Genomic DNA, 17,127 nt, shown 5'->3' with positions numbered 1-17,127 from the left:
CATTTTGCTTCCATCGATAAGAAAATCGATTTGCTCTCTTTCGCTATTGTCATCTCTATCATTCTTTTCACAAGTTTATCAAAATGGCAACAAATCGTGGTAACCGAGCTCGTCAAACTGAGGAAGTGGATAGCACCATTAATTATGTGCAATGCGACGGTTTGGTGAGTTGATTGTGAAAATTAAATGTTTTCCTCCATCGTTTTTATCAAATTACAATTAAAGTGTTGCTCTTTCTCAACAAAATATACAGATAAAACTAGGGCTATGGCTAATAAACGTCAAAAAAATTTAACACGTTCACAATTGACAATTGTGCACTTTTTAGAAAAGAGTTGCCACCGTAAATAAATTCGCAATAGGGATTTGTGGCAGGATAGGTAGTTAATCTCTGCCATTTAAAAAAAAAATAGAAAATTAAGACCAAGTTTAGCCGCTACTATAAAAAATAAATAAAAATATCACATTTTGTTTTTAATTTAATTTTATGTGTGAAATGACTCGTCAAAAAGTGTTTCAAAGCCGTTACTGTATTTATATTTTAATTAGCTAAAATCGGTAATGGAAATTATACTTTCTTTCAAGTGTTTAAAAATAGTACCGATCTATAACGGACAAAATAAAAAAGTACACCCATTAAATTTTGATTGATCATCTTTCTCTTTTCAGGCTGCCATGAAAATGGTTAAGCATTGCCATGAAGAATCCAGCAACATGGACTTGGCACAAGGTGCCTTGTTAGGTCTTGTGGTAGACAAATGCTTGGAAATTACCAACTGTTTCCCCTTCCCCAAGAGTGATGACGAAACTATGGACGAAGAACTGTATCAGTTGACAATGATGCGCCGTCTTCGACGGGTTAATGTTGATCATTTCCATGTTGGATGGTATCAAAGTTCCAATGTTGGTAATTTCTTGTCTATGGCTTTGTTAGAGTCTCAATACCACTACCAGACTAGTATTGAGGAGTCGGTTGTGGTTATTTATGATACCCAAAAATCTGGACGTGGCTTTCTATGTCTTAAAGCCTATCGTCTTACACCACAAGCCATACAAATGTACAAGGATGGTGATTTTACTCCAGATGCATTGAGAAACATGAAAGTAGGCTATGAAAGTCTCTTTGTGGAAATTCCAATAGTCATCAAAAATTCCCCCTTGACCAACATCATGATGAGTGAATTGTGCGAAATGACACCTGAAGAACAGGGCCATAACTTTTTGGACTTGGGTACAGCTTCCGTTTTGGAAAATCATATGCGTTGCTTGATTGAACGTGTGGATGAGCTGTATCAAGAGTCTATACGTTACAACAAGTACCAACAGACCGTTTTCAAACAAGAAGGTGTAAGTGGCTAGTTATTAATAATGTTTGTTTAGTAAAATGTGTTATATATTAAAATTTAATGTTAATCTAGGAAAAACATCGTGCTTTGTCCAAACAAGCCACAGAAAATGCTATACGCGTGGCTAAAGGTGAATCGCCAATACCCGAGGAAGAGGTTCTCAAACAATTCCGGTCATTGCCTGTACCACCTAGACTTCATGCTACCATCACATCGGGACAAATTAACACCTACTCTCAGCATATATCCCAATTCTGTTCACAATCATTGGCTAAACTTTTTATTACACAATCTTTACAAAACGCTAAGGAATCAAAGGAGGTCAGCAAATAAGTGTCAACAATTTCGCATACAATTCCCAATAACAAGTGAAAATTTAAAAGATATCTATAAAAGAAAAATAAGCATTGGCTTAAATAAGAGACATTTATTGAGGAACGCATTGTAAAAGGAACAACATATATAAATATCATATATCCAAATATATTAAACGTGTGTCAACCAACAGAAGTGTTTTATTTTCAAAAGTTGTCTTATACATCATACACATTACACTTCCAAAATCCACTTTAACTAGATTTCAAATCCCCTTTTACCCCCATTTTCATGAAACTCCGTTAGTGCTACGTTAGCTAACGAACTTTTAAACCGTGATATCTACATATCTGTCACCTTGCGTATATATTCCATATGCCAGTTAGAAATTTAACTATTGAAAAATTTTCAGTTAAAGTTAAGCGGAGAAAAGATATTTCCATTTTATTTATTTATTTTATTTTATTTTCATTATGTAATTTGAAGCCACATAGCGGCCAATTTATGTAAATTACAATGGACTACTAACCGTGACTAAAGTATAATTGAAGTTATGACAATGTAAAAATATATGCGAGTATATAAAAAGTATAATTACATATATGAGGTATAAAATAGATTAATTAATAATATGACAAAAAATGAAATATGACAATTATAATTAATAATATGATAAAAAAAAATAAAAAAAATGAAATATGACAAAACATTTTTAGTTCCCATTATGATTGAAAAAAGACAAAATAAGAAAATATAATTTACTCAAACAAGCACAACAAAGCAGCACTACTAACTCGAGTTTGGATAAGCTTCATGCAGGTGATCCAAGATGATCGAGTAATCTTTTACGATATGTCGAATCAGAAATCGAGAAGTCCTTTAAATTAGTAGGGAGACAGTTATAAGATCTGGCGATTCTAGCCTGAAATGACTTGTCCATATGACCTCTGGCAAGAGGTACAACAATCTGATTTCGCCGCGATCGGCCAAATGAAAATAAGTCCACGAGAAATCGAGGTGACTGAGCACTGAAAATTTTGTGGAAAAGAACAAGTGATCTGAAGTCAATAAAACTCGAAAATGGGCACCCCAGGAAATCCTGGACATGAGGAGATATGTGGTCATATCGACGCAATGAATGTAGATAACGGACTATTCTATGAATTGCTAGTTTAACTTTCCTTTTTTTCTTTCTGTTAACTGACAGCTAAAGCTTAACGGAGCTACATGAAAATAGCCGTTAGTAGATTTCGAGCCTAATGTGAATGGGCTATTGCCAGCTATAAATATGTATAAAAGATTTTCACAAGATGCAAAACGTAACATAACTTAGAGGGAATGGTCCAAAGGAGTCTTATCTCCTTAAAACAGTAGTGATAACTTCGAGTTTAGCCGCTAAAATTTACATTTTTCACGATCCCTTTTCGTTAATAATGCATTATAAAAAATATAAACTTTGTGAATAGTTGTTTTGGGCTTTTCCCCATCAAGTTCTATAAAAAGGTATAATGTTATACCGATTTATTTTTGATTTTAGCGGCTAAACTCGATCTAAAGGTGGATATTGTTCGAGTTTAGCCGCTAAAGCTGAGTACTATGTTCAGTTTTCAAGCTGAAAACCAGCTTATTTTCACGGTTACTTTTTTTATTAATTAATTTAGGAATATTAAGTTATATGCAACCAATTCCTTGGATCTTTTCCATCCATTATTTGAAAAGACTTGATCAAAATAAAATGGTCTTCATAAATATATTTGTACTTTTAATTTAGTGTTTTGGTGAAAACACCGACCATAGTACTCACTAGAGGTCTGCATCGCATAACTTTTCACTACATGTATGCAATTCGCTGTCGAATATAGTACATACACTGTCTTTCTCTCAGAGCGCAAGTAGTGAAGTGAAGAGAACACTTGCTTGTCAAATACCACCAAGTACTTATCCGAAACAATATGTGTTCCGAAAAAAAGGACAAAAAAATGTAAGCACTTGAGAAAAAGTACAACCTCCACCTGGGAAACATGAACTTTGTAAAAGTCTGTGTGAAGTTGTTAGTGAAACCCTATTAATAACGTCCGGTATGGACTTTTATCGCTATTTCCGTTACTTCCCTGCCAGCATTTCAAAGTTCCATTTCAACCTCATCGTTACCACAGACTCGTAAATGTCACTTCAACCATCATGAAAAGGTACATCAAAAAGTACATGCAAGTAATTTGCCATCCCTACTGTTAAAAAAGCCATTTTTTTTTGTGAAACGCCAAGCGCAACCAGCTTGTTATATTTTAATTAAATAAAAACGAAAATAAAGTTCTGAAAACATAGATTATACGCTTAAAATTGTGAAAGGTATATTGGTGAACAATTTGGTGATTTTCCAAATGGAATAAAGTGATTGTTTTTCAGATATTTTACAGACACGCTGCCTCCATGGAATAACAACGCTGGTTGATAGACGCAGCAACATGTAACTCGCTACTTGTAACTCAACACCATCATTAATGCCAAAAATTATGTTAAATGTAATGTGATAGTGGTATAAATGTTATATTTTTAAGAATTTGTAAATGTTTAATCAAATTAATAAATATCTAAACAAACGTGTTTTACTCGACCACAATGATTCTTTTACAACTATCTTAAAATGCACTTTTTCTGATTGTTTGGAGGGTCCCTTATTGGCGTCGTTCTAAATTGATCTATAAAGGCACCTAATAATTGCACTCATGCGAAACATTTTTGTAGTAACTTGGCGTGGTACAACTTCTCAATAGTGACGGCGCTTTTCCGACGAGTTTTTGATGTCGTATATGATTGTTTTCGACATAGAGGGGATTCTCAAAAGAGTCCCCAAATTCAAAAAATGTTGGCAGGGTTATGAGTAAGACGTTTTGCTAATAAAATTTAGGACTCTGAAAACAAGCTTATGCCCCGTATTCAGTTCTAACGATGGAAAATTAGTAAAGAAATTATAGCAAACAATTTCATATTTTTAACTTGATTCAAAAAAGTAACCATGGGGAAAAGCAACTTTTCGCCTCGGAAACCGCACATAGTACTTAACTTAAGTCCGGTATGTCGACAAAGAAATTCTATTGCCTTCCAATAAGGCAATTTTGCCGTGTATTTTTTATGAGTTATAGCTTTATCATCAGTCCTTGTATGAGATCCCTATCTCTAGCATAACATTAAATTTTTTCCCATTGTGGCATTTTATGGTAGTAAAGCAACCCCGCGAATCTGGCAACACTTCGAATTTGACAAACCAAATAACGCGGTTGTTATAGAAAACAAAAGATTTATTTCGCCGACCAAGCATTTAAGCATGTCTGACGAAGAATATGGGATATGTCCTTTCAATAGCGGACATCGAATTGTCTTGTTTCGCATGCCAGCACATATTGTCAAGTGTCGTAAAAATTACACAGGCCCTCCTTTAGATCAATGCCCTTACAACGCCACTCACTACATTCCCGCTGGAACATTGAGTGAACATCTTAAAAAATGTCGGGATTGCTATAGATTTAATCAAGCTACCTACACTAAGATGGCAGAAATATCGTTGAATCAGAATGCATAATTTCACGAGTAATTGACAAGGATGTGATGAACATACATACATACATATGTATTTTCCACTTATCATCGAACGATTTATGTTAAACCATTGAATTTTTTTTATAAATAAACTACTTTTTAAGATCGCAAAAGTATTTTTATTTAATTACATTTACTTATATACCCTGCCAACATTTTTTGAATTTGGGGGCGCTTCTGAGAATCCCCCACTACATCGAAAACAGTCGTATACGATATCCAAAACTCCTCGGAAAAGCGCCTTCACTATTGAGAAGTTGTACCACGCCAAGTTACAACAAAAAAGTATCGCATGAGTGCAATTATTAGGTGCCCTTCTGTTTACATTTAGAAGGACGCCAATAAGTGCTCCTTCAAACAATCAGACAAAGTGCATTTAAGATAGTTGTAAAAGAATCATTGTGGTCAAGTAAAACACGATTTTTTAGATGTTCATTAATTTTGTTAAACATTTATAAATTCTGATAAATATAACATTTATACAACTTTCACATCACATTTAACATATTTGTATGCATTAATAAAAGATTGATGTTGATTTACATGTTGTAGCGTCTACCAGCCAGTGCTTTTATTCCCAATGGAGGCAGCGTGTCAGGAAAAACTATCACTTTATTCCATTTGGAAAGTCAAAAATTGTTCACCAATATACCTTTCACAATTTTAAGCGAAATAACTATGTTTTCAGCACTTCATTATCATTTTTATTTAAATAAATTATAAGAAGCTAGTTGTGCTTGGTGTTTCACAAAATATAAATTGGCTCTTGTAACAATGGTGATGGCAAAATACTTTCATGCGAATAATGATGACAAAATACTATCACAGTTGGCGATAGGTGCAATGTCACTTACGAGTCTGTGGTAGCGATGAGGATGAAATGGAACTTTGAAATGCTAGCAGGGTATGTACATGGGAAGCCAGGGAAATGTCAATATAAACTTAAGATTTATAAACTCTGATTCCCAAGGAAAATCCAATTAGGAGCGTATTATCTGCAACTCTAAATGTAAGAACATCCAGTAAACTAATATTTAACGGAATTACATTGCTGTTACCATTAAAGCGGCTCCAATAACTCTATAATTCGATGTGACACATCAACATACAAATCGATATCCAGATTTAAATTCTTGAAAGTTATCTTGTTATCGAATATGCCGGAACTTTTTGCTCTTCAATATCAATAACAAACATCGGTTGTATAGGTCTGGAATAGTTCCCAAAATTAATGGTCAAACAATAGATTTTCCTTGTCTTAATTCTTGAGTGTCTTAGCTCGTTTTTTAGCCGATAACAAATCCTGAGAAATAAGTCATACATAAGTTATCCATCGATTTATTTATGTTAGCTTTTCCCCGACTAGGATACAGGAGACGTCCGGGCATGTGTTGGATATGAAAAACAGTTGTGAAAGCATTAAATTTTTGGTTCGGGTCACCTAAGTACTTCTCTGCCATAGCTGGCCCTTAATAGCGTTTTGCTTTACATTTTGCACAAACTCTTCTGTACCTTGTCGAGCATTGCAAATTGAATTGTGATCAAATATAGTGAAACTTCTCCAACTTGGACACTCTGTGGACACTTTTCAAAAGTGGACAACTTTCGTGGTGGCACCTCACAAATTAGGAAAAATATTAGGCCACTTTTGAGAGGTCTGGCATTGCACTTGCTTTTGCATATTAAAGAATTCGTCCTGGAAATCTCATCTCTTAAGGTGGGTATTAAGTTCGAGTTTAAGGTGGGTACTATGTTCGGTTTTCGAGTTGAAAATCACTTTATTTTCGCGATTACTTTTCCTGAAATAATCAAAATTATAAATTAAAACCAAAATATTCCTGTAAAGTCTTGCCGAAATCTAGGGGAACAAGAAACTGCGCATCAATTGAATTAATTTATCTGCTTCATATTGAACTGTTTTATTAAAGTAACCGCGAAAATTTCAACTCGAAAAGCGAACGTAGTACTTACCTTTAGCCGCTAAAATCGTCATTTTTTCACGATTACTTTTCTTTAATAATCCATTTTAAGGGACACAAACTTTGTGAAAATTTTCTTTGGGATATTCCCCATCAAGTTATAATGAAATCTGCAACAAATATGTATAATTATATGACTTTTTTTACTGATTTAGTTTTCACTTTAGTGAAAATTAGCGGTTAAACTCGAACTTAATACCCACCTTTAATGGAAAAAAGCGATTGGAGAAGCAGAATGGGAATAAGTGCTACAAATTTCAATTAATCCCTTGTTGCATTCCTCCAATTGGATTTTTTTGCTGGTACTGAATAGTCCAAGTGAGCCTGAAAATAAATCGGGCTGCCACTTTAACCTAGTCCTTCATGACGAAATCTCATCACCTATTTATATGCATCATCTCCTATGTTCCGAAATTCTGAATCCCATGTCGCAAGAATTTATTTTTCTTTTTACGAATAAATAGAGATACCCTCGGACTCGAATACAATTTTAGTTTGAACTTCTCATTAAAGAGAACTATATTATCAAGATTTCAGTTTTAAAGATTTAGGGTTTTTAAATTATGGCCAAACGAAAATTTTGCGATGCCGAATTTCGGAAAATGGGGACATATACAGCTTAACACCAACATGTTTTACAAAACTACTTGCAGCGCCCCTAGCGAAGAATAGTTTGTGAATATTTCCATTCTCTTTCATCGAACAATATTAACAGCTAATTTAATTATCCCAACATCAACAGCCCTGTTGAAAATAGTATAATAAAAAGTCACATTTTTCTAGTTTTTATACTCAATTTATTAAATTTAAATCATAATAAAATGATGTATTAAAACAAATACTTTGGTTATTAATGCTGGCCAAGATATCACTTCAAAGCCAATACACAATTTTTCAGTATCCTTATATATGTATTCCCCAAATCCAATTGCCTTGAACAATGTTTACAAATTTTAATTCCTTAAATATTTTTCTATTGATTTTTTTCTAGCAAACGGCCAATACCACATTATTTCAAATTTCATTAAAGGCTAAGCTCAAGATGTATTAAAAAAAAACAGATGAATTTTAATTTCAAGTTTTCCAACACCAAAGAAATGTATCAATTGAAACTGCAAAAAAATCTGATAAAGCAGCAAAGCATCTGCTGAAAAAGATAAACTATTAAATATTGCTAAAACAGCAAACATCGGAATTTCCCTAAAAATGGTTTAGGTTGGCTGAAGCAAACAAAAAACCCAATCTGTTGTAATGTCTTGTACATGCTGAATAATCCAAGTTTCTTTCAAATTTATAACAGAAAATGAGTCCATAAGAAAATCTATAGATTGTGAAAAGTTAACTAAGAAATATTTTCATATTATTCGTTAGGCAAAAAATTACATTAATGTCATTTCTACCAGGTGATAAGCATAAAAAATCATTTGTTTTTTCATTAATACATGATCGGAATTTCCCTAAAAATGGTTTAGGTTGGCTGAAGCAAACAAAAAACCCAATCTGTTGTAATGTCTTGTACATGCTGAATAATCCAAGTTTCTTTCAAATTAAGTTATAACAGAAAATGAGTCCATAAGAAAATCTATAGATTGTGAAAAGTTAACTAAGAAATATTTTCATATTATTCGTTAGGCAAAAAATTACATTAATGTCATTTCTACCAGGTGATAAGCATAAAAAATCATTTGTTTTTTCATTAATACATGATTTCGTTAGCCGTATGCTAAATGTCAAACAAAATTAATATTTGGTTTTTCAAATACGAACAATGTAATGGGAACTGTAATAATAATGCATAAGTCTTTTTTTTAACTTAAAAGTAACTATAGCTTCTATAAGCTTATATGGTTAACAAATAAAAATTTACATTAATTCTAACATAAAACTACAATTAAAACATTAATAGTCATGAATAAGAATTATATTTAATGCACTTCAATTCATAAAATGATAATACGTCTTATTAGATAAGAACCCAAATAATATTTGTTTTTTTTTTTAGAAATTAGATATAAAATTTTCGTTAGTACCAACATTTGAAATGGTGTATCAAAAATAAATAATATCTTAAATAACTGATTGAGTTTGCTTTTTTTTGTGAGAATAATAATTTTGTCAAAGCCCATATATTTTTTATTATAAAAAAAAAGAATAATAATATACGGAGTCATTCAATTCGTTTGTCTCGTTTTAGATAAGGCTAATCAATTATAGAATTATATTCTTAACGGTGAAATTTTTCCAATATTCTTAGAGTATTGATTTGAAATGTGTTTGTTTTAATATATCCGATTGTTAAAATAGAGAGTTAGTGCCTATATTTGTGCTGTGATTTCGCTTTAACCCTTTTATAAAAGGCAGTCTATGGCCTATTTATTATAGACCTGAAATTGCGAATAATACGCACAACAAATATAATGTTTTGCTTTCAAGTCAATTGAACCAATTAATTTTTAATTGAAATTGTTTCAATCATGGAAATGCTATTATCAATCACCAAAGACGTTTCAATTATGATTTTTAATGATTTTGTTTATATAAAAAAAAAAACAATAATTAAATCAATTATTCCTATCATTGTCTTATTAAATATTTTTCTCTTTTTCATGAAATTTTTTATTTTAATTTTAATTGATGGAAGGCAAATAAAAAATAATTAATTCAATTACCTAATTAACTGAGTCAATTAATTTGTGTGCTTGATATTTATTAAAAAATTAATTGAATCAATTAATTTTTTTTTTTGTGATATTTTTTCTAAGAACATATCAATATTGATATGCAATCTATTATCATTTCGATGCGTGCTTGTCAAGAGGAAGATAAGAAAGTTTTAGTTGTGCGATTTAAAAATTCTGCACAATTCTTAAATTACCAATAAACAAAAATATATTTCTTATAATTAAAAACATTATTTTTTTTACATAAACACTAAAAAAAACTAAACAATTACAATTTACTCTTGCCATAAACAAAAAATCAAAAACAAAACTAAAATATATGTATATGTACACCTACTTAGAGATAATTAAATTATTACACCATATCCATTTCTAGATCTGTATCACCGTCTGCATCTAATAGTCTTCTTTTATCATAAGACATTTGTGTCTCACTTACACTTGTTAGGGGTCGTACTTTTCCTACATTCACTACCGGACTTTGCGAGTAGAGATATATGGCAAAAGAGACTACGGCTATTGACAATGCGGTGTTTACATAAATGGGTATTGCGAATAGAAAATAGCATAGGACTGCTGTAAACAACAATTCTAATGCACTGGCAAATGTTTTCAATATTGAATTCATATATTTCAAAAAGAAACTAGTGACTATACCTATTGCAGCATTATTTACAATAACTACAATGACTTTAAAGCGAAATATTGCTTGAAGACTATCGGATGTAAACGCTGAAAATAGTTGGCCCTGAATCAAAAGTATCACAACATTGCAAACGATTGAATCTAAATACATGAAAACATTTTGAATGAAAATATTCACTTCGGATCCCTTATCCTTTAGCAAATACTCATTGTAAACTCCGGCTAAGCAAGAGAATACTGTTTGGGCTAGTATCAAAACGGCACTTAAGCTAAAGTCAAACCCATTCATGTTTTTGCTACTCATTTGATGTTCCACTTTGGTAGTTCCTTCAGTCACAGCAGAATTTTGGTTATTATTTACTCCAGAACTGGCGACATTTTCACTATATATACCACTGAAATTTATTTGTTTTAACATGCAACCGACTGTGAGCAGGACCAATGACATCCATTGGCGTTTAGAGAGATACTTTTTGAATATAATCTGGAAATGAAAGAGAAAAAATATTATTTTGGTTTTTTTAAATAGGGTCAGTGTAAAGTCTAAGTCTATATAATAAATACCCTCCTTCACCACTTTGTTGGACAATACTGTGGTTCCATTTCAGAACCGTCAAAATTTGCTTAAGGCTATTCCTACATCTGAATAAATTTCAGACATAATTTGCACATATGCCAAATAATTATAGTCTCTATGCGAACTTTTATGAAAACGGTCCTATGGGGTCTTGTGAAATAATCTCTGTTATGCGCTTTGCAGACTATCAGTTATTCCGGACGGAATGTCGGTGTTTGTAAAGAATCTTACAGTGTGTCGGATCTATACGACTTGTCGGCGATGACTAAATAATCGGTAAATGTGTTATCGATCCCATAAACATGCAGCAGTATAGATTATGCCTTCGGACTTAACTTATAATGTGCAGAATATATGGGATATGTTCGACACGAGCACTGTCGTCCGGAATAACTGATAGTCTGTAAAGCGCATTAAAACAGCAGTCCGTATCGGTTTTTATAGTTTTGCACTCCATTGCCTAGCGAACAACAATTCGTTAAATTGGTATATTTTAAACTAAGACATGTTTAGAATAATCGAGTTTTTAAAAATAACAGGCAATGTTTGCTATTTCAGCAAACACGTTTTTAAACTAACTTTTTGTTTTCGCAGATTTTCTGCTTTGTTTACTAAAAATTTCTTTGGGTGTAACAAAAAAAGCCCATAATTATATCTGAACCGTTTAGGATAAAATTTCTTACAATTCGCAAAATGGTAAATGAAATAAATATATCGTGAAAAAAATATAAATCGAATACCCATTATAAATCTGAAATGATTTTATTCCTATTCGGCAAGTATATTGTAGCAACCTTAAAAACCAAAACTTCGATTACAACGTGAATCTGATTAAGAACATTGGCTTCAACACAATCATAACAACAAAAAAAAAAACAAGTAAGAAAAGTCTAAAGTCGGGCGGGGCCGACTATATTATACCCTGCACCACTTTGTAGATCTAAATTTTCGATACCATATCACATCCGTCAAATGTGTTGGGTGCTATATATAAAGGTTTGTCCCAAATACATACATTTAAATATCACTAGATTTGGACAGAATTTGATACAAAATCTATAGACTCAAAATTTAAGTTGGCTAATGCACTAGGGTGGAATACAATTTTAGTAAAAAATATGGGAAACATTTAAATCTGAAGCAGATTAAAGGAAACTTCGCAAAAGTTTATTTATGATTTATCGCTCGATATATATGTATTAGAAGTTTAGGAAAATTAGAGTCATTTTTACAACTTTTCGACTAAGCAGTGGAGATTTAACAAGGAAAATGTTGGTATTTTGACCATTTTTGTCGAAATCCGAAAAACATATATATGGGAGCTATATCTAAATCTGAACCGATTTCAATCAAATTTGGCACACATGACTATATTACTAATTGTACTCCTAGGGCAAAATTTCAACCAAATTGGGCCAAAACTCTGGCTTCTTGGGCCATATAAGTCCATATCGGGCGAAAAATATATATGGAAGCTATATCTAAATCTGAACCGATTTCAATCAAATTTGGCACACATGACTATCCTACCAACTGTACTCCTTTTGCAAAATTTCAAGCTAATCGGGATAAAACTGTGGCTTCTGGGTCCATATAAGTGCATATCTGGCGAAAGATATATATGGGAGTTATATCTAAATCTGAATCGATTTCAACCAAATTTGGCACGCATAGCTATAATGCTAATTCTACTCCCTGTGCAAAATTTCAACCAATTGGCCAAAACTCTGGCTTTTAGGACCATATTAGTCCATATCGGGCGAAAGATATATATGGGAGCTATATCTAAATCTGAACCGATTTCAATAAAATTTGGCACACTTGACTATAGTACTAATTGTTCTTCTTGTGCAAAATGTTAAGCAAATTAGGGTAAAACTCTGGCTTCTGGGGCCATATAAGACCATGTCGGGCGAAATATATATATGGGAGCTATATCTGAATCTGAACCGATTTCTTCCAAAATCAATAGGCATCTATTCTGAGCCAAAACACATACTTGTGCCAAATTTGAAGTCGATTGGACTAAAACTGCGACCTAGACTTTGATTACAAAAATGTGTTCACGGACAGACGGACATCGCTATATCGACTCAAGAGCCCACCCTGAGCATTTTTGCAAAAGACACCACGTGTCTATCTCGTCTCCTTCTGCGTGTTGCAAACATATGTATGAACTAACTTATAATACCCTGTTCCACAGTGTGGCGCAGGGCATAAAAATTATGAGATAAATCTGAATAGATTTTAATAAAAATGTACGTTAGGCATTAGTTTAGTTGTAGCTTTTGATATCATAATTAAAAAAAAAGATCTATTACATATCATTAGGTGTATTTATATATTAAATATGTATTAGTTAATTTTAAGATCTTAAGAAAACTCCTGTGATCGATTGTGTATCATTGTCCTCATGGGCTCGGTTTGATTAAATTAAGTATAAATCCAACTAAATTTAAAAACGTATATATGACATATATATTAAAAAAACAAGCAAAACAACAAGTTTGAGGAGGACCGGGCCTAAATTGCGAACTGAACTTCAGAATTTGATTCTGGGATGATTAATATTACATGCCGTTTTCGTGATGTTTTTGGTTGAAAATGGATTAATATCGTTTCACACCTAGCGACTTCGCCTGATTTAGCTACTGGTGACATTTGGCTGTTCAGAAAATCGCTAAGCGTATTGAAGGCCATTCCGGAAATTGATTTTAATAAGTGATACAATAATTGGAACTGAACTTCCAATAACTACAAGTGCATTTTACAATACTGATAACTCATAACACGGGTATTCCTAATGTATTTTTTATCGCGACATAGTATCAAATGAAAAATGTTCTTTAGCACAATACAATAAACACGAGCTTTTTAGAAAGTATCGTGATATGCATATATATTTATAGTGTCTATATAAATTACCGTCAATTTTTCATTTAAAAGTTGCTAAGAAAAATTTCGATTGATGCCATCATATTTATCGAAAGTACAACCAATCAATAAGGCGAGTAGAATATGTTCATTTGATGATAGCCATGACTATGATTGTCTGTTGTTATTGTAATATAGAATAGGCTACTGGTAAAATTTGCAAAGCCTTAACTAATAATATATTGCAATGGGCATAAGCACTCCACAATTAAACCATCCCCTTATATGACATTACAATTCCATATAAGTTTGCAACAACGTTACCATTGATAATTTCTAGAAAGTGTACTTCCCACACCCATTTAGGATCATTGTTTCATAAGCAATATGGATATTTTTTTTTCATCGAACGGTCCCATCGCCCACTTTCCCGCCACTTCCGAACGGTCCCATCGCCCACCTTCCCGCCCCTTCCGACCGTGAGGACCTCGTCCCCATAACGTAGGGACAGCGTACACACCATGATCCGGATCATGGCTGGGTGGAAGCAGAGGGATGTAACCAACTACATTACATTACCAGACTAAATACTAGCTTATGTAAGAAAAATGTATTAGTTATCCCAATACGCTAAAATTCTGGACTTCATCACATCAATACTTAAGTTAAAGGAAAAAGGAAACGAACTGATAATTCCTAGATACCCTAAAAGGAAAATATAAATTTCGAGCCTGGAATATCACCACTAAATAACATATATATCATCATATAGCTCAACATCGTCCGTCGGCTCCTAAGAGTAGGTAAATGAATGAGCCTCAATCTAGAAGTGTAAGGAGGAAGAACAAAATCTCTGTTCCAATAATGATGTCCCAAAGCGAACAACAAGAACTGCTTCTGAACCGATTCTATCCTATCAATGTAAACATCATACTGGGGATCCCATACGATAGAGCCATACTCCAGAATGGTTCTAACAAGAGCAGTAAAAAGCCTCTTGGTATATATAAATTTTTTTATAGATTTGCAGTGTCACTTTTTGGAATACTCACTTGAAATAAAACTCCCGTGATGACAACACGTAATTGCAATAGTAAATAGTATGTGGTTGGGTCAAATGTTGATAAATTCACAAAAGCCAAATTATTATATAAACAATACAAAAAGGCAGGAACAAAATAAAGCATCATAACATTAGAGTCTTTACGAACATCCTTAACCAACGAAGGAAAATTGTGACTAAGGACAAAAGAGTGTTATGAATTAATTTATGAATTTGGGGACAATATTTGTCTTTATACTTACTCTCTTAAATAAAGAACTGCTGAAACAATAAGTTTCAGAACTTCCGTTAATAGTACCACTGTCACAGTATTATATGAATAAGAATTGTTGGAGTCTTGAGAAGCTGTCACAAATATTCCTAAGAAAATTTAAAGAAACAATTATGATTATTTGTTATTACATTAATACGATAAATATATTATTGTCCCACTCACCCTGCCCTATGAAAAGGGACATGTACAAAATGAATATTAGAAATGTGACTTTGGTTGGGAACAATTCTCTCCAATTTATCGCCATGTTGGCACAGTAAATCTCTATATATGGGGCTCAGCTTAAATTGTATTTGTTTAGTATTAATTTACAACGTTGATCTAATTTGGCAACTATTGACTAATTTCGAAGTTTTCTGTAAATGTTTATTTTCCGTTTAAAAAGGGAAATAAACAATTTCATTCCGCTTTTTCGTCTGATACTGCTTTTCCATTTCGGTTGAATTTTTATCAATTATTATGTTTTTGTTTATCGCAAAATGTTTATGGTGGTGGTGGTGGTTGATATCTCAATGTTTGATTTTTATACACAATTATTGCGTTGAAGGTTGTGCAGCTGTGTTCTTGATTAGTTGTTAAATGGTGTTAGGTTGCCTTCTCTTCTATTCGCTGAAGTTTTGCTTTTTTTATTTTTTATTACTCTGTTGAAAAACTACACATTCAACCTGTCATTGGGGGTTGTTGCACTGAAGGTTAATTATTGCTTCTGATGAGATTTTGTTTTTTTTTTATTGATACCCAGATGTTCTTTCTCATTTTCATTAATGATGTCATTCATTTATTCATAAACAGTATGCTTCTTACCCCAATTCATCTATTCAGTCATTGTTTTCGTACAATTTATTTTCAAATAAGAATCTTTCCTAAAGGTCTGCTAGGTCTATTTGACCCATATAAGGAAAATTTTTATTGTAAATAAATAAGTTAGTTTTTTTTTTCTCAGCTTATTGTTTTTCGTTTACGGCATACTCAATAATTACTATCAGCTGTTGCAATACGAAGATGCCAGATCTACGCAATGTAGCATTATTTATGGTAACTTTACACGAATGTACCACACTCGCAATTATATTCCAGTTAAACGAGTGTTAACAGTAAAATATTTTTTCAATAATAATGGGAATATTTGAGACAATCTAACGAAAAACAATGAACTTTTGTAACGCTGGGTCTTGCGCACTAGAGGGTGAAGATCAACCCTAGGTGGTAAGGGTCCAAATCTACACAGTCTGTAGGTTATGACACTGCGAGTGGCCTATTTGAGGTGTTCACACTGGTGCTGCATTGTTTAATAGTTCGGGGTTCATTTTTGTTAACGCAGAGATTGGATTCTCTCTGGCCTACAATTGACTATAGCTTCTAGAAATTGAAATCATTTGAATATTTTTAGTTTATTTTAAATGATATATAAGGACTTCAGTTGCATTTACCATATGATAAGGAAGCCAAATCAAAAGTTCGATTTTCACCTCAAGTACTTGGAAATTCAAAATGATCAAATAGTCCAATTTTCAATTCCATTTTGTTTTCTACTTGGTTTTGAATAATAATCGGACGTAGTAACATTTACGAAGCCATAGCTTGATTATCCATAAACGAATGAACCAAAGAACATAATATTTTCTAGAGGTTTCATATTCGCAATATCTTTTCATTTTAAACTTTATCCGCATAAAACACTCAGGGATATTGATTTTTTATTTTTGCTTATATCGATTTTATTTCATATTATTTTTTTGCGAAATATTTTATATTTTCTTGAGTAGTTAAACAAAT

The 17,127-nt window shown here is 32.5% G+C and overlaps 4 protein-coding genes and 1 long non-coding RNA gene across 5 annotated transcripts in view; 3 read left to right on the top strand and 2 right to left on the bottom strand.

Moving 5' to 3' along the window:
* qtc (GRIP domain-containing protein quick-to-court) overlaps positions 1–17,127 on the bottom strand; it is a 372,167-nt gene that overhangs the window by 251,874 nt on the left and 103,166 nt on the right. The window lies entirely within an intron of this gene.
* eIF3h (eukaryotic translation initiation factor 3 subunit h) lies at positions 35–1,856 on the top strand. Its single transcript, XM_075297254.1, has 3 exons — positions 35–164; positions 670–1,347; positions 1,419–1,856. The coding sequence occupies exons 1-3, from the start codon at positions 84–86 to the stop codon at positions 1,677–1,679; spliced, it is 1,020 nt and encodes a 339-aa protein (XP_075153369.1). The 5' UTR covers positions 35–83; the 3' UTR covers positions 1,680–1,856.
* LOC142224771 (uncharacterized) lies at positions 3,778–4,275 on the top strand. Its single transcript, XR_012719192.1, has 2 exons — positions 3,778–4,010; positions 4,068–4,275. It is a non-coding gene; the product is annotated as an uncharacterized LOC142224771 (long non-coding RNA).
* On the top strand, positions 4,903–5,371 carry LOC142226972 (uncharacterized). The gene has a single exon (XM_075297251.1). The coding sequence runs from the start codon at positions 4,987–4,989 to the stop codon at positions 5,239–5,241; it is 255 nt and encodes an 84-aa protein (XP_075153366.1). The 5' UTR covers positions 4,903–4,986; the 3' UTR covers positions 5,242–5,371.
* On the bottom strand, positions 8,012–16,336 carry senju (UDP-galactose transporter senju). Its single transcript, XM_075297250.1, has 4 exons — positions 15,514–16,336; positions 15,320–15,437; positions 15,067–15,253; positions 8,012–11,047 (listed from the first exon to the last, which is right to left on the bottom strand). Exons 1-4 carry the CDS (start codon positions 15,596–15,598, stop codon positions 10,274–10,276), a joined length of 1,164 nt encoding a protein of 387 aa, XP_075153365.1. The 5' UTR covers positions 15,599–16,336; the 3' UTR covers positions 8,012–10,273.

Source organism: Haematobia irritans, chromosome 2 (assembly GCF_050003625.1).
Source record: "Haematobia irritans isolate KBUSLIRL chromosome 2, ASM5000362v1, whole genome shotgun sequence".
In the NCBI taxonomy this organism is placed as follows: domain Eukaryota; kingdom Metazoa; phylum Arthropoda; class Insecta; order Diptera; family Muscidae; genus Haematobia; species Haematobia irritans.
Note: the sequence above shows the minus strand (reverse complement) of the source record. Positions and strands in the feature narration are given on the sequence as shown.